At 34.0% G+C, this 15350-nt stretch overlaps 3 protein-coding genes across 5 annotated transcripts in view; 2 read left to right on the top strand and 1 right to left on the bottom strand.

Annotated features, from left to right (window-relative positions):
* LOC106468553 (techylectin-5A) overlaps positions 1 to 5663 on the top strand; it is a 14542-nt gene extending 8879 nt beyond the window's left edge. The window contains exons 2-6 of the mRNA XM_022396888.1: positions 1475 to 1657; positions 2004 to 2188; positions 2690 to 2795; positions 3827 to 3991; positions 5251 to 5663. Of these exons, the coding sequence (XP_022252596.1) occupies positions 1492 to 1657; positions 2004 to 2188; positions 2690 to 2795; positions 3827 to 3991; positions 5251 to 5519 (891 nt within the window). The 5' untranslated portion in view covers positions 1475 to 1491 and the 3' untranslated portion in view covers positions 5520 to 5663. The remainder of the gene's footprint in view (positions 1 to 1474; positions 1658 to 2003; positions 2189 to 2689; positions 2796 to 3826; positions 3992 to 5250) is intronic.
* LOC106468555 (juvenile hormone acid O-methyltransferase-like) overlaps positions 1 to 15350 on the bottom strand; it is an 84948-nt gene that overhangs the window by 51485 nt on the left and 18113 nt on the right. The gene's annotated exons all lie outside the window — the stretch shown is intronic.
* LOC106468556 (techylectin-5A-like) overlaps positions 11771 to 15350 on the top strand; it is a 10658-nt gene continuing 7078 nt past the window's right edge. For 2 of the 3 annotated variants that reach the window (XM_013928991.2, XM_022396885.1), the window contains exon 1: positions 11771 to 11910. The gene's annotated coding sequence lies outside the window, so the exon portion shown is untranslated. The remainder of the gene's footprint in view (positions 11911 to 15350) is intronic. The other variant, XM_022396887.1, reaches the window with a different exon arrangement.

The raw sequence follows: 15350 nt of genomic DNA, 5'->3' as shown, positions 1-15350 counted from the left end.
CAAGTTCTTCAAATACCTATAGAATGATAGGTTTCTTTTTTAGTGAGTGTAAAACACGTAAATACACCAGTTTAATTTTCTTCCCTTAATATTTTCACCTGTCCAGTAATTATCAAATCGAATCATTATCATTTAAATATTGCTTTTAATTTAGGAACCTTTTTTAATCATACCCAATCACCGAGAAAGTTTTATTTCCAGAAAAGATTCAGAATCAACGTCATAGGTTTAGATAATTTGACTTGGGTAATCAATGTTGAAGTCAATAAATTAATAGATGAAATACTGATAAGTATTCATTAAATTTGTGAGACTAATATAACAAGCTTATTAGAAAAACAATGTTATATATTTTCAAGCCACAACATGGGTGTTGTCATGAATTCTAGTAATAAGTAATACATTTACTAAAGCCATTCTCAATGTATTAAGCTTCTTTTGTACGTGTTATATTCGTTTACACTACGTTCCACTTAAGATGTAATTAGAAAATTGGTGTATTAATATATTTTGCATATGTGTGAACATTTGTTTACTTTTTCATTTATGTTTCTTTGTTTGTTTTTATTTTAAAATATATTAAAGAGGTTTCAGTACGGTTATTAAAAACCTCAGTATAAAGTTTTTTGTTTTGTTTTTTTGCTTTTCAGTGCATAAGGTAGTTAGTTGCTTTATATTAACATTAAATAGTAAACTGTAACAGTATGATAATCGTAAACTTCGTTAAAGCAAACCCATGGGGTTTCAAGGGGGGGGGGGCAAAGTAGAAATTGTGAATTGAATAAAATAATTCATATACATATGCTGAAAGAATAAAAGAAAGAAAAATGTTTTTCATTTCTCAGGGGGGACAAGTCCCCCCACCCGGCGCCCATCAACATGCCTAGAATGTTCGTTTGTTTGTTTTTGAATTTCACGCAAAGTTACACGAGAGCTATCTGCGCTAGCCGTCCCTAATTTAGCAGTGTAAGACTAAACGGAAGGCAACTACTCATCGCCACCTACCGCCAACTCTTGGGCTACTCTTTTACCAACGAATAGTGGGATTGACCGTCACATTATAACGTCCTCACGGCTGGAAAACCGAGCATGTTTGGTGGGATGGGGATTCCTACCCGTGACCCTCAGAGTGCGAGCCCAGCGCCCCCTAACCACCTGGCCATACCTATTATGAAATCTGGCAGTAAATGACATCACTGCATATCTCAAATGATGTTCAGAAGAAGGTATCTCTCTTAATATAGACTTTTATTATCTTAGTGTAACCTCGAACATTTAGTAAAGTGTGATTCAGCGGTTTTTACATTATTATAAGCTTGATTTTTAATAGTTATGGTGATAAAAAGAAGTGGTAAAATGAATATCAAAATGACAATAGACTACTTTGCAATAATGAAAATATGAAACCAATACGAAGTATACAATTTGTCGATATATATGATGTCTAAAGCGTTATCTTTACATATGACATTAGCTAAAGGAAGTCCAAGGATGCGCAGCTTATTGAACCTTTTATTCGTCATCACTGTGATTAATCAGAATTATGGATCAACGAGTAGCCAGAATAAGGAACTCTGTGAAGTTACGTCGTCCACAGGCCTCCTGGATTCTATCACAGTCTTGATTTCTCATGTCAAAGAACAATTGCAGGACAAAGGTTAGATTCATAAAAAATAATCTCTGTGGTGAAACTTTCTAAAACTACCGCATGAATATTAACACGTGCTCTTTTTGCTCTTACAAATCTCCAATGACCAGTAAGTTTATATGATTGTATTCGAATAACGTAAATACATATATATATATATATATATATATATATATCAGAGATTATATAACGATTTAAGAAGATAAATATATATATGTTAGTTCTCATTAATGTTGTTTAAGTCCTGTTAAAGTTCTTTTTATTAAGAACGAAAATAATTAGCGATTTTTACGTGTCCTGCTAACTTACTTATCTTGATACATTGTTAACTACAGATAACGTAACATTATTACAGTATCTGACATAGAGGCCAGTGGAGTAGCTCAACCAACCCTCTCTCTTGATCCAACGGACTGTGCTGATATCTTACTGAGTGGACATCGTTCAAGTGGAGTGTATCGTATTTGGCCAAAGTCTTGGATGACTATAGGGACTTTGAATGTTTACTGTGATATGGAAACTGACGGAGGGGGGTGGACAGTAAGTAGCACCCAGTTAACGATCAACGATTGCCTGAAATTTGTTTTTATAACACTTATTATATGAATTAATGTTCTGTATTCTAGTAAAACAAGTCAAATAGTGAGTCTTGTTGACAACGAAGAACCTTAATGGTTAAAACGTAAAATTGGATGATGAAATGCAAGAACTTGTATGTTAACCTAATGTAGGATCTCGGACTGTAACATTCACAAAGTTAGGGGAGAATGGTTATGAGGTGAAAGCAGTAATTTGCTAACCAAACTGAACACAATTTAAAAGTATTCTTATTGCAAGTAGTAATTAATATGCTATTTGTTTCTTGCGTTATCTTAAAAAATATGTATGCTTAACTTTCAGGTTTCAACACATTAATTTTAGTGTTCATGTTGAATTATTTTGAGAGTCTGCCTTTCATTATTCACATTCAACTTATTTCGCCACTCAATACAGATAACATTTGTCTGGGCAAATTGAAATGAACATTGTGTTTAAAATCAGGTAATCCAGAGACGAGGGGATTATGGAAACCCCGCTGACTACTTTTACAAACCATGGAAAGATTACAAACTAGGATTTGGAAACATTGAAAAAGATTTTTGGTTAGGTAAGTTTATTGCGATATTTTAATACCCCATTCCTGCGTGAAAAGGCCAGATAAAAGTATGAACAACAACTACATAATTTTGAGCAAGAACCAAATCAAACGATATTACACAGGTTGAGATGGCCTTCGCCTTATTTTCTTCCTCCCATACATTAATGTTTTACAAGAAAAAATCTTGAAACAATGATTTCATATACTCCTCTGCAATGTTTATTATTTAGACTTGTTACAACCCTGGCAATGTTACTAAAATATTAGATTTTTTTCAACTTGTATATATGTGCTTGTGGTATGCTGGTTTAGGAGAGTAATATTAAACAGGTAAACTACTCCAACGTAACAAGAAATCTGGCTGGATGGATTGTTAATGTGATAACAAGCGCAGTAGAGAAGTAACAAACCAGTATCACAAACACCACTAAAAACTGTTTACGTCTTGTTTCACGAACGGTTGTGTTACATGTCTCTCATACTGAAAAGACGAAATTAAAACAAGATAAAATAATGTGATGATTGTGGGAATTAACTTACAAGACGAAAAAGAATACCTTTGAACCATTAATCTCCTGTGTTCCTTCCTAGACAATTATAACTTGAAAGATTGAAAAATGTTATAAACAAAAAAAAAGTTTAGACGAGTCATTGCATATTATGTATTCTAATAATACAGCTTCACTTCAATTGTTCAGGAAACTAAGACAAGTTAACATTTTTCTACTTTTCCAAGTTTATTTTTTTCGATTTCGAAGCAAATGAAAAATAACTGTGGTAATATTACGATCTTCTTTACCACATTAACCTGTCTGCTGCGTATCTTGTCATGAGAGCATTAACACAGAAAACTAAGTGAAAATAAATGCAAACATTCAATCTGAAACTTTCATCACAGAATACTAGTGATGAAGTGAAAACGCCATATTTGTGCGTACTAAGCTGTTTTCTGCATATTTTACATATTATGTAGTTATGAACTACAAAAATTTCTAATTATGCTAAACATAGAGAAAAATGCGTCTATTTTCTTTGTCCAGGAAATGACCGAATTTTTGCTCTCACGAATCAAAGAAACTACTTGATCAGGTTTGACCTAAAAGACAAAGAAAACAGCACACGATACGCCGTTTATCAAGATTTCTGGATAGAAAATGAAAACTATTTTTACCGCCTGCACATTAGTAACTACAGCGGAAATGCAGGTAAGATTATTTAAATACATATGAAAAACCAAATAATGTTTTTGTAGATTATAATAGAGCTTACGCTCAACAAAAACGTTTCATGAGTTTTCTGAATTTTTTTAGAGATTCAGTTCCGCTCTGTTTAAGTGTTAAACATTTTATCTTAACATATTTGTTAAGTTACATTTGTCTTATAAACTATATCAATAATTTATCGAAATCTTTAGTTTAACAAAAATTGGTAACGTTACAAACAAATTTAAGGGCTGAATATGAATATTGTTATATGAAAGATAAAATAATGTAACTTTTCCATAAACGATGGTTTAGTGCCCGTCATTTACCATGAAGTACACATTTTCATCATACGTATTCTCCACATCCATTACCATGACACGCATACTTTGCCTTGAAAGTATTGGGTTGACACAACAAATATGTTAACAGCATTGGATTGATACAACAACTGTTGACAGCACTGGATTGATACAACAACTATGTTAACAGCATCGGATTGATACAACAACTATGTTAACAGCATCGGATTGATACAACAACTGTTGACAGCACTGGATTGATACAACAACTATGTTAACAGCATTGGATTGATACAACAACTGTTGACAGCACTGGATTGATACAACAACTATGTTGACAGCATTGGATTGATACAACAACTGTTGACAGCATTGAGTTAAAACGACAGCTATGTAGACAATGTTGGATTGATACATCATCTATGGCGACTGCTTCCAGTTAGCATGATTTGTCTTTTTTTTTATTCCTCAAAATAGTTGTGAGAAATTGCATTCCAAAAATTTTTGCTGAATCACTACATTCTAGGCTGACCGAAAATTAAATTTAATATATCACATTTGTAAGTTGGCTTAGCAAGTTGGCTTAATTTCTCTTCATGGGGTTTCTTTTTTCTTACCCCCTTTTTTTTGTCAAAAGCGTCAAATTCTAGTTTAGCATGAAATCGGCAAACAAAATATTTTCAATTGTTTGTTTGTGTGTATTTAAGCACAAAGCTACACAATGGGCTATCTGTGCTCTGCCCACCACGGGTATCGAAACCCGGATTCTAGCGTTACAAGTCCGCAGATATACCACTGTGCCACTGGGGGGGGGGCTCTTTTCCATTTCTTTTAAGTCGGTATTCTATTCAATTCACTAAATAATCCCCCCTTAACTTTAAACAAACAGACACTAAATAATTTCGTTATATGCTTGAAATTCTATAAGTTCTCAACACTTTTGTTTTATTTTATACACAGGAAACAGTTTTGGACGTCACAATGGACATAATTTCTCCACAAAAGATGAAGACCATGATGCCCATGAGACCCACTGTGCCCAGACGTACAAAGGAGGTTGGTGGTATGATCGCTGTCACGAATCCAACTTGAACGGCCTCTACTTAAATGGGGAACACAACAGTTATGCCGACGGTATAGCATGGCGTGCTTGGAAGGGTTATCACTATTCTCTCTCACAAGTTGACATAAAAATACGGCCAGTTGACTTTAATATTCCTCAAAGCTAACGCTTCATTATTATACAAAAATTGTTTTTAAGAACACTTTGACAATTTCTGGGCAGTAAAAATGAGATTTTGAGACAAAACTACTCTACAAGGTAATAGCCTACTATTAGTTTCATAATATTGTGTATTAGATATTTACTGGATAATTTTTGTTTACAAGAATTTTCTCTACATTTTGATTAAAGCAAAATAAAAAAAGTTAACGTTTTGCATTTTGTTGGATATCACAAAAATCTGCTATTGTTAGTTGCCAGTTTTATCTTATAAAAGTGAATGATTGGTTTAAAGCAGTGTTTTCCAAACTGTGAGTCATGGCAAATTACTAGGATTGTTGTGAAGGTTTCAGCAAACGAAGAATGATTTTAGAACATGAAAGAAAAAAGAAACTCTGCAAAAAAGTATTGCATGTGGTAGCAGAGTTGTTGCGAAAATCAAGGTAAGTGGATTAGACCGTTAGCGTATCGTCAGTGAAAAAAAAGTTTGGGAACCACTGCTTTAAAGCAAGTTCATAGATGATATTTATCGTGGATGCTTATATTGGAAACAACTGAAAAGATACATTGTGGTAATAAATGCTAATAAGTGAAATTTATTCTTTATTTTTTCATAAAATATCCAAAATAACTCTTTCAATATAAGAACTAATTTTTAACAGTAAATGCTGCTCAGAAGAAAATTCAGACTAAATTAATAAAATAGATGCTTTTGCATGGTGCAGTTGCTTCGTTGATTATGAGCTAACTTTAGTCTTCTGAAACTTGGACTCTGGTCAGACTTTTACCAGTATGTGCTTTCAATTGACACATGAAAATCACATGTTACGCGTAATTACTATAGAGTAAAATTATATACTTAATTAAAACAGTAAAGGAATTGTATAGTACATAAACACACGTCGAGTCTGAAGATTTTGTTTCACGCATACCTATTTATATGTTTATGTTAACAACAATAATTCCAAAAGTCACGAAATCGGATTCACCTCACTTGATCCTTGGACAGTACTTGATTTTATTATAACAACTGAGAAATAAATAGTTTGTTTTATAACTACATGACAGTTGTTTCAAATGTCACTTCCGCTGTTCAGACGACTGCGTTTAGGAAACCTATAGACACAATATCGTGAAAGTGAAAGTCGGGATGTGGACCAGTTTGACTATACGGAAGGCAATATGTAAGTTGTGTGGTATACTGACATACCATGTGTTTTCTAACCCCGTATATGCAGTTTTCACATAGCACAAGAAGGTCAAGTTCCTCTTACTCTGTATTATTCACCCAAGGCAGCGTTTTCCCAAACTTTTGTCATATACGTCCCCTTTAATAAATATTAAATAAATGAAAAAAAAGAGTTAAATGAAGAGATATAATACACCGATATATAATAAAATGCTATATATGTTGTAGTAATTATTTATTATTTTCATTTATAAAAAATATATTAAAATGCTTATTTTTGCATTATTGCATTACTAACCGTCCTTACCCGGGTATTACCTGAACAGAGGGCCGATGTTTAGCTATTTTTAAACAAAAAGGATCAAAACTTCGCTTTTCGTTTAACAATACATGTCAAATGCATAAATGTACTAATACTGAAAAGAAAGACATACAGTTTTCAAACGTTTCAGGAATATGAAATTAGTACGAACAAACATTTAAATATAATCATTTCCGTCAATAATATGAATTCTAAATTTTATGCGTGTTTTTCTTTAAACCTCTGGTAACAAAATTGTTATTGTTTTACATCATTGGCGGAAATGATAATGTGAATTCTGACACTTATGCGTGGTTTCTTTTAAAAAAATATAAAACAATAATAGTTCTGTAACAACAGGTTTTTAAAAAACGTTGTACAGAATAAAACCTAAACTCTTGTTCAGCCCTCTATTTAATTAGTATAATCAACCACTCTCTCAGCTAGCCAAACTACTCATTTTATAATTTAAAATCAAAGAAAATATTTAGAAACTTACACAAACACAGTATCTCTGTGGTTTCGATGTAAAATTAAACCTTTACAATGTATTATTTGAAGTATGAACATTCCTTTATATTTTATCTACATAATGCCCCCCTAGTGGCACAATGGTATGTGTGCGGACGTACAACACTAGAAACCGGGTTTCGATACCCGTGGTGGGCAGAGCACAGATAGCCCTTTGTGTAGCTTTGTGCTTAACTACAAACAAATACCACTACATAATATCTGTTATGTACTGCGAATTTGAAATAGTCCAAAGCAGATATTTTAGTTACTTTATGCTACTTGCCAACAAGATTGACACGCACTATTTTCGTTTTTCACACAAATACCTTTCAATATATATATATATATATATATATACAACAGTACAATTTACAACAACATTTATTACGAATAATTACCACAAAGTTTTATAAACAATAATTTCACTAACTTACAAACAACATAGAATATTCTTTCTAGTTCAGAGTCTCCTTGATATCCAGCAAGTTAACTTGAAGTCGATGTACGTACAATTGCTTCCCTTATACGTAATTGTAAGAAACGCAAAACTGCAACAACAAAAAAAGTTAACCGCAAATTTGCACGTATCTCTGCATGGAACCAACAAAACTTTATGCCAAATTTGGTAAACTAGTGGTAAAAAAAACGCCCATAAAAACCACAAAATGCAAAACTTAAAATGTGTATCTATCTCCCCATGGGCCGAATGAACTTCCATACTATATTTGTTGAAGATCGTACCACAGTACAGGTAGTGGTAAAAACCGCAAAACGCATAATGCAAAACTTAACATTTGTATGTACCCCCGCTTGGACCTAATGAGCCTCCATACCAATTTGGGTGAAGATCCATCCACACCCTGCGAAGTAGTTACATGGGCATACAACAGACAGTACTATCATATTTACATAGATTTATCATAATTCTATGTATTTAAGAACGTTAATACCAGATACCAGTTATTGTTACGACTGTTGCCTAGATACCTATTTTAAAACGGAGTTCCACAGTTAACGATTTTTTATCGCTCAGTGCATTGCTGCCCGATGAAGGCCTCGGTAACAGGGCCGAAAACACGCAAATAAAAGTATTTTAACGTAGATAAGAGTCCATGTATAATTCTACATATTAATTTACCTACGTTATGAGTCTTAAACAACATTTATTTGGGGCTAGTTAAGCCTGATGGAAAATATCGTTTACCTTTTGTGATACTCTTCCTAAGTAGGCGTTTCCTCTCCTCTCACTTTCTGGTGAAACTCATAGCTGCACTGCTCGTTCAGAAATGTTTTTTGTAAAATGATTGAAGAAAGTTTTGCATCATTCGTGTCTCTTTTCAGTTTTTAAATATCTTTTAAATAAAAGTCGTTATTACCCGTGCAGCGAAAAAACAAGTTTGACCTTATTTCAAAATTTGTTTTTCGATGTACGGGTAATAACGACTTTTACCTAAATATATTTTTCATCAATTTGAAAATCAGAAATACAAACTAACAAACATTTAAATATAAACATTTCCCCCAATAACATAAATTCTAACACCTTTATACGTTTTTTTAACCTGTTGTTACAAACTGTTATTATTATTAAACACTCGCTCTTTAACAGATGGCAGCATATACTTCCCTCTTTTTATGGCTTAAAGGCTATAGGGCAAAATTATAGGCAAAAAAAAATTGGCCAAATCTTTTTTGAGAAAAAAATAATACCCAGATGCACACCCTTAGAATTCCCTTAGTATGCGTGCAAAGTTTCAGATCTGCAGGTTATTTCCTCTTGGAGCTATGGTGCTGACTGGCTGACATACACACATGCTGTTTTATTAGCATAGATCGACTCTACCCAAACTGCTTGCACACCTCAAAAGATCATTTTCGCCCCATGGGTGACAAGCCCCACACTTCGGGAAATACCGACCTAAAGTATCACTTTGTTTACACGAAATGATTTTTATAAGGTTTTACACACTATGAGAGACAGGAGACAGCAACTTTTTCCTATGACAGGTCAGGTGATGTCGAGAGGTTACAACTTCCTTTGTGTTTCAATGGAAATGACCAGTAGTCACATGGGTAGTGTAAGACACCTTGGGAAAGCATGTCATTGTTCTCTCACATATATAATACCATGTTTTTCTCAGGTTGGAATAGAATTTTCTACAGAGCTTTAAACGCATTTAAACTTTTGAGATTCTCACGACAAAAAAGCTCTCCAGTAAATGCTTGTTTCATTGTGTCAAGTCTTTTCACTCCAAAAACTCGATCAGATTTAGAGAATTTGGATTTGCTTCGTAATATGTTTTATATTAGAACCTCCGGTTATTCTGCACATCCTATTATTATTTCACTCTTGGAGGAAATCAATTACCTGTAAATACCACAATTGTAGTGTGTTGTTCAAAACGTTGTCTTCGTCATGGTCAAATTGGTCAACACACCGAGATTCACAACATTTTATCCTTTGGTTTCCTGAACGCGGTCATTTGAACAGCGGAAGTGAATTTTAAAAAATGCTTGACAAAAAAAAAACAGTAAAAGTTCCGTTTTACCTCAAACAGTGGGTAATAATCTCATAAATACAGCACACGAATAAAGTGAAGCAATAATGTGAGAAATGTCACGTTTTTTTATTTTACTGTTTTTATGAGATATGATCTACTATTTCCCATTGCTCAAGTGTTTTTCGATGCATTTCACGTTCTGTGTGTGTCATATCAACCCAACAAACATACTTACATTGTAATCATTATTGGTTAACTAGTATTTTAAAGGGGAAACAACATATACAGGGAAGAAATGCGCACATCAAGATATTACTAATATCAAACACATTATCAAATAGATTACGTTGGTTTGGAAGGTGTGTTATCTCTAAGGGTGTGATAAAGATCCAAAAGCAGCAGTGACACTATCGTTCTTAGCTAAGGCACGTGAAATGAACTCCAGGAAGGAGAGAGACAGCACGGAAGGAACGTGAATATTTTACATTTTTATTAATCGATGTTGTTGTTTTTTTAACACCACAAATACGGCATGCTTTCTATAAGTAGGTAACAACTGCCAGAGCTAAATTGACGCAGATTCAATTGATTGATTCATGCCGCTAATGGAAAGATTAGTAAGTATTGTAAAATTTGCAAAAGATAAAGTAAGAATCCGCTTTCCGTGGTCGCTAGGTGCTTGTTCAATCCAGCATTCGCTACTGCATTTGGAGTGCTTACTTTTTTGGTTTTGCTTCTCTTGGCAGCGAATAATGACGCTATACAGGTTATTTTAAAGTATATTATAAAAGAGGTTTTTTCATTTTCACTATCAAACGTTCCAAAAGTGTGCACACTGAACTTTCTTTTTCGCATTTATACTACTAAGAAAAAATATATGAACCAATTGTTTGTTTGTTTATACCGCTGGAAGGTTAGGGTACTGAATTTTTGAAATTTTTGGCAACATTTCTCGTGGTTTTAAAATCAAAGCTAGTGAATTAAATTTCAAAATCTGTGTCTACAGATGCATAATGCTCAAGATAAAATATTTGAAATTTTGAATTCTCGAAAACTGTAACAAGCTTGCATATTTTATGCAAAATAAATAAACTATCTGAACATAAAATACTCCAATAGTTTTAATTCTTCTTTACGCTTTCTTTTATTAGCCGTGGCCTAGCGGCTCATAGAATGGATCCGAATTTGTTTTGTTTTTGTTTCAAGTACAAACCTTTAGCTCTTAGCTCCATCTCTTGACCGATTTGAGATCTAATTACAGTCACCGCTATTGTTTTGTTTGTTTTGAATTTCGCGCAAAGCTACACGAGGGCTATCTGCGCTAGCCGTCCCTAATTTAGCAGTGAAAGACTATAGGGAAGGCAGCTAGTCATCACCACACATCGCCAACTCTTGGGCTACTCTTTTACTAACGAATAGTGGGATTGGCCGTCACTTTATAACGCCCCCACGGCTGAAAGGGCGAGCATGTTTGGTGGGACGGGGATTCGAACCCGTGACCCTCAGATTGCGAATCGAGCGCCCCTAACCACCTGACCATGCCGTTTCAAAGTGATATAAGTTACGAAATTAAGTTTGCAATAAAGTTCCAACTTGCCATTCTGTAATATTTATGACTAACATTTTATAAACCATTAGGGTATTTCTGCTCCTTCTCCATATCTATAGTGACGCTTTTTACTGTAACTTATTTGGGAAAATTGACCTTATCTAAGAGGAAGTTCATGTACAAAACCATCTCATTTGACAAATGTTGTAAACATATACCCATATTAGGAACGTCCTCCTCTACAGTCTACATTATGTCACTATATGAACGTGCTTCAGTTTCGAAATCTTCTAAACAGCAAGAGTTTGAAGAGTAGTTGACTAACAGAAGAGAAGTTTTGATCGAGTGAGTAATTAATTTCTTTAAGTTATCTTTTTAGAATATCCTGTTGAGCTAGACAATACTCTAACATTTACTAGGATTTATTTATACATTTCTTTGTAATCTGTGAATCCTTCTATTTACCTAAATCAGTGGATCTCAAAAGTTTTGGTGCACAAACTACCTGATTTTTTCTTATTATCTTGGCGGACCACAATGGTATCTACACACTATATTGCCACTTCCATTTCGTGATCATGCAACAATTTCACACAACGTCTGAAGAGAGCCCGTGGATCAAAGATTGGGAACTGCAGATCTAAAATTCGGAAGATTCAATTCTAGTTTTTTTTTTTTTTTTTTTTTTTGCTAGTTCAGCTATTAACCAGATCCTTGAACTATGGTTTATCGCAGTCTGCCATTATTGACCCCGTAGAATTATATAATTATTTTTTGTTTCTGGATAAGAGGGAGCTTTCTGTTTATTAAATTATACATCCAGTACTGTACTAATGTTTGTTAAAATTGCTACTTTATCATTTGCCTGTGGATGAATGTATGGAAATTATAGTGCTTCAAGGACTTAAGAGATAAAAAATGTCAGTCAGTGATGATACTGATCATTACAATCAAAATCCCTCCCACGAGAGGTATCAGCCGATATCCCATCAAGCAATTGTTGACTGATGTTTTAGATGAAGACGGGCAATGTAATTATTATCTTTCTTCTCAGTTGAATGATAGCTAAAATACAAAGAGATGGGGGATACTTAACAGTGCGTATCAAGCAGAGTGAAAACATAACAGCAGTCAGAGAGTTTACCATTCATCTGGAATGTGAGCGGACCACTGACCAACACATTATCAAAACTGTATAGACAATGAGCATGAACAGTAAGATCTAGTAAAATCCAGGTGGACATCCACGTAATCCATTGTGATTGTCATAAGCCCACCCAAGAATACAACTGAGACCTTATCTATGATGGGCAATAGATACTTGATATTAAAATATCTTAAGCAGAATATCGAGTCGTTGAGGACTTTCTACTTACATAACACAGGTTATCCAAAAGAATCCCGAAAGACTTAAACACAAATATTTTAGGCTGTTATCTTAAGTAGTTGGAAATGGGTAGATTAGGACATGAGTAACTGAGTAACTAATCTGAGCTCACTTGGAACCATGCTCTCCAACAGAAAAAAAAAGAGGACACAAACCTTACCATTGATCATAATATATATCAGGTGGATATGTAAATAGGTTTCTACGGAATGGATAATGGAAGAAAAAATAGTGTTGTGTTACCTTTCAGACTGTTTTAATTAGACTGAGTGAGTAACAACATTAGGCACCAACGAAATTGAAGCTGAAGTCAACTTTCACAAGTACAATAGTCAGGTTTGCACCTATCCACATATGCAGGTCAAAGATAATGTTTTTCTTCAACTCCATTTCAGAAAAACATACCAGTCACTATCAATACGCATTAATTTACAGTAGGAGACTGAAATCACCAAAGATGGAAGGGAAATTATCCATTTAGCCCACGCAATGTAACATTAAATTTATGGTCAGAAAACAGATTCATAAGGTGGAAAATGTAGTCTAATGATGAACAATACGACCACAGAAGTGACGAATAAAAACATATTTATTTACACATTTCATCTTCAGCAAATAGTTCTTTGTTTTTGTGTATCTTTGCGCGAAAAATTCGAAATTAAAAACAAATAAGAAAGTAAGAATAATACAGGTTACTAGCGGGTGCTGAACTGTTGCGAAAATTGTTGTACAAGTATTGGCTGTTAAAAAATCTAAATGACTTATTATTTTTACTAGCTAGAATACCCGTCCCCTGGACGGAAGTTATGTAGATTCGTGATTAATGAAAGGTTATCTTAGGACACGAAAAGTTGCTTCCCTCATATGTAATTGTAAAAATTGCAAAAACGCCCACAAAACGTGAAAATACAAATTTGCACGTATCTCCGCATGGACCCAACAAATCTTCGTGCCAAATATAGTGAATATCTATCTATTAGGGGCGAAGTAGTGGTAAAAAATGCAAAACGCCCATAAAAACAATAAAACACAAAACTGAAATTTTGTACGTACCCTCTCATGGACCTAATGAACCTCTCTGTCAACTTTGGTGAAAATCCATCCACACCCTGCGAAGTAGTTACATAGATATACAACAGACAGTACTATTATATTTATATAGAAGTAGTTACATGGACAGACAACAGACAGGACTATTATATTTGTATTAGAAGTAGTTAAATGGACAGAAAACGGTCAGTACTCTTATATTTATATAGAAGTTGTTACTCGAACATTTAACAGACAGTATTATTATATTTATATAGAAGTAGTTACATAGACATACAACAGAGAGTACTATTATATTTATATAGATTTTAGAATAAAGTATATTTTTGTATTTAGTAATTTTAATATAAAATGTGTTTGCAAATATGTCCTTTATAAGCTTTCAATTTGATTACTCTAATACTAAACTAGTAACTCACCTAGAAACGTTAATAATCCATTCCATTCTGGAGATTTATTGAGATATAAAAGTCGTTTAACTGTAAGAAACACATTTAAATAGAATTTTATAAAATGAACTCATAACAAAGAGCTACGGTGATTGGTTATCCTATTTAATTATTTATGACAAAGCTACTAAGGTTATCTACCGTCGTATATAATTTCCAATTACTGATGAGATACGGAAGGCAGCCAGTCAGCGGCAACCAAACATTCACACTAAGGGATTGACTGTCTCTCTTATAACTCACCCATGGCTTAAAGTGCGGAGAATACTTTGTGATATATTACACGGTTCGCGAGCTTTGATATCTAGAGCTCTATCACACGGGTAGTCTGTAACCCTGTACCTTCTACGGTTATCGAACCAAAGTATTTGTCCAATACAACCACGAATTGTGAGCGCATCTATTGCCAAAAATGTGTGTTATTAATACTTTTAATACACAAACCTATTTAGCGAACTATTATTTTGATTTTTAGATGTGTAGCAATTGCCTAATTGAATCATTATTATCCAATTACTACTTGTCATTTGAAAGGTTTCCTTACACAGTTTAGCACAATCACTTAGAAACTTTTATTTCGAGAAGAGTTTGTTTGTTTGTTTGTTTGGAGTTTTGCGCAAAGCTACACGAGGGCTATCTAATTTAGCAGTGAATGATAAGAGGAAAGGCAGCTAGTCATCAACGCCCACTGCCAATTCTTGAGCTACTCTTTTACCAACAAATAGTGGAATTGACCGTCACATTATAATGCCCCCACGGCTGAAAGGGCGAGCATTTTTGGTGGGACGGAGATTCAAACCCACGACCCTCAGGTTGCGAGTCGAGTGCCCTAATCACCTGGCCATGCCAGGCCCTTCGAGAAGAGAAGCAACGTCAATGATTTGGAGAACAAGACATAA

The sequence above is a fragment of the Limulus polyphemus genome, unplaced genomic scaffold (genome assembly GCF_000517525.1).
Source record: "Limulus polyphemus unplaced genomic scaffold, Limulus_polyphemus-2.1.2 Scaffold3052, whole genome shotgun sequence".
Taxonomy (NCBI): Eukaryota; Metazoa; Arthropoda; class Merostomata; order Xiphosura; family Limulidae; genus Limulus; species Limulus polyphemus.
Note: the sequence above shows the minus strand (reverse complement) of the source record. Positions and strands in the feature narration are given on the sequence as shown.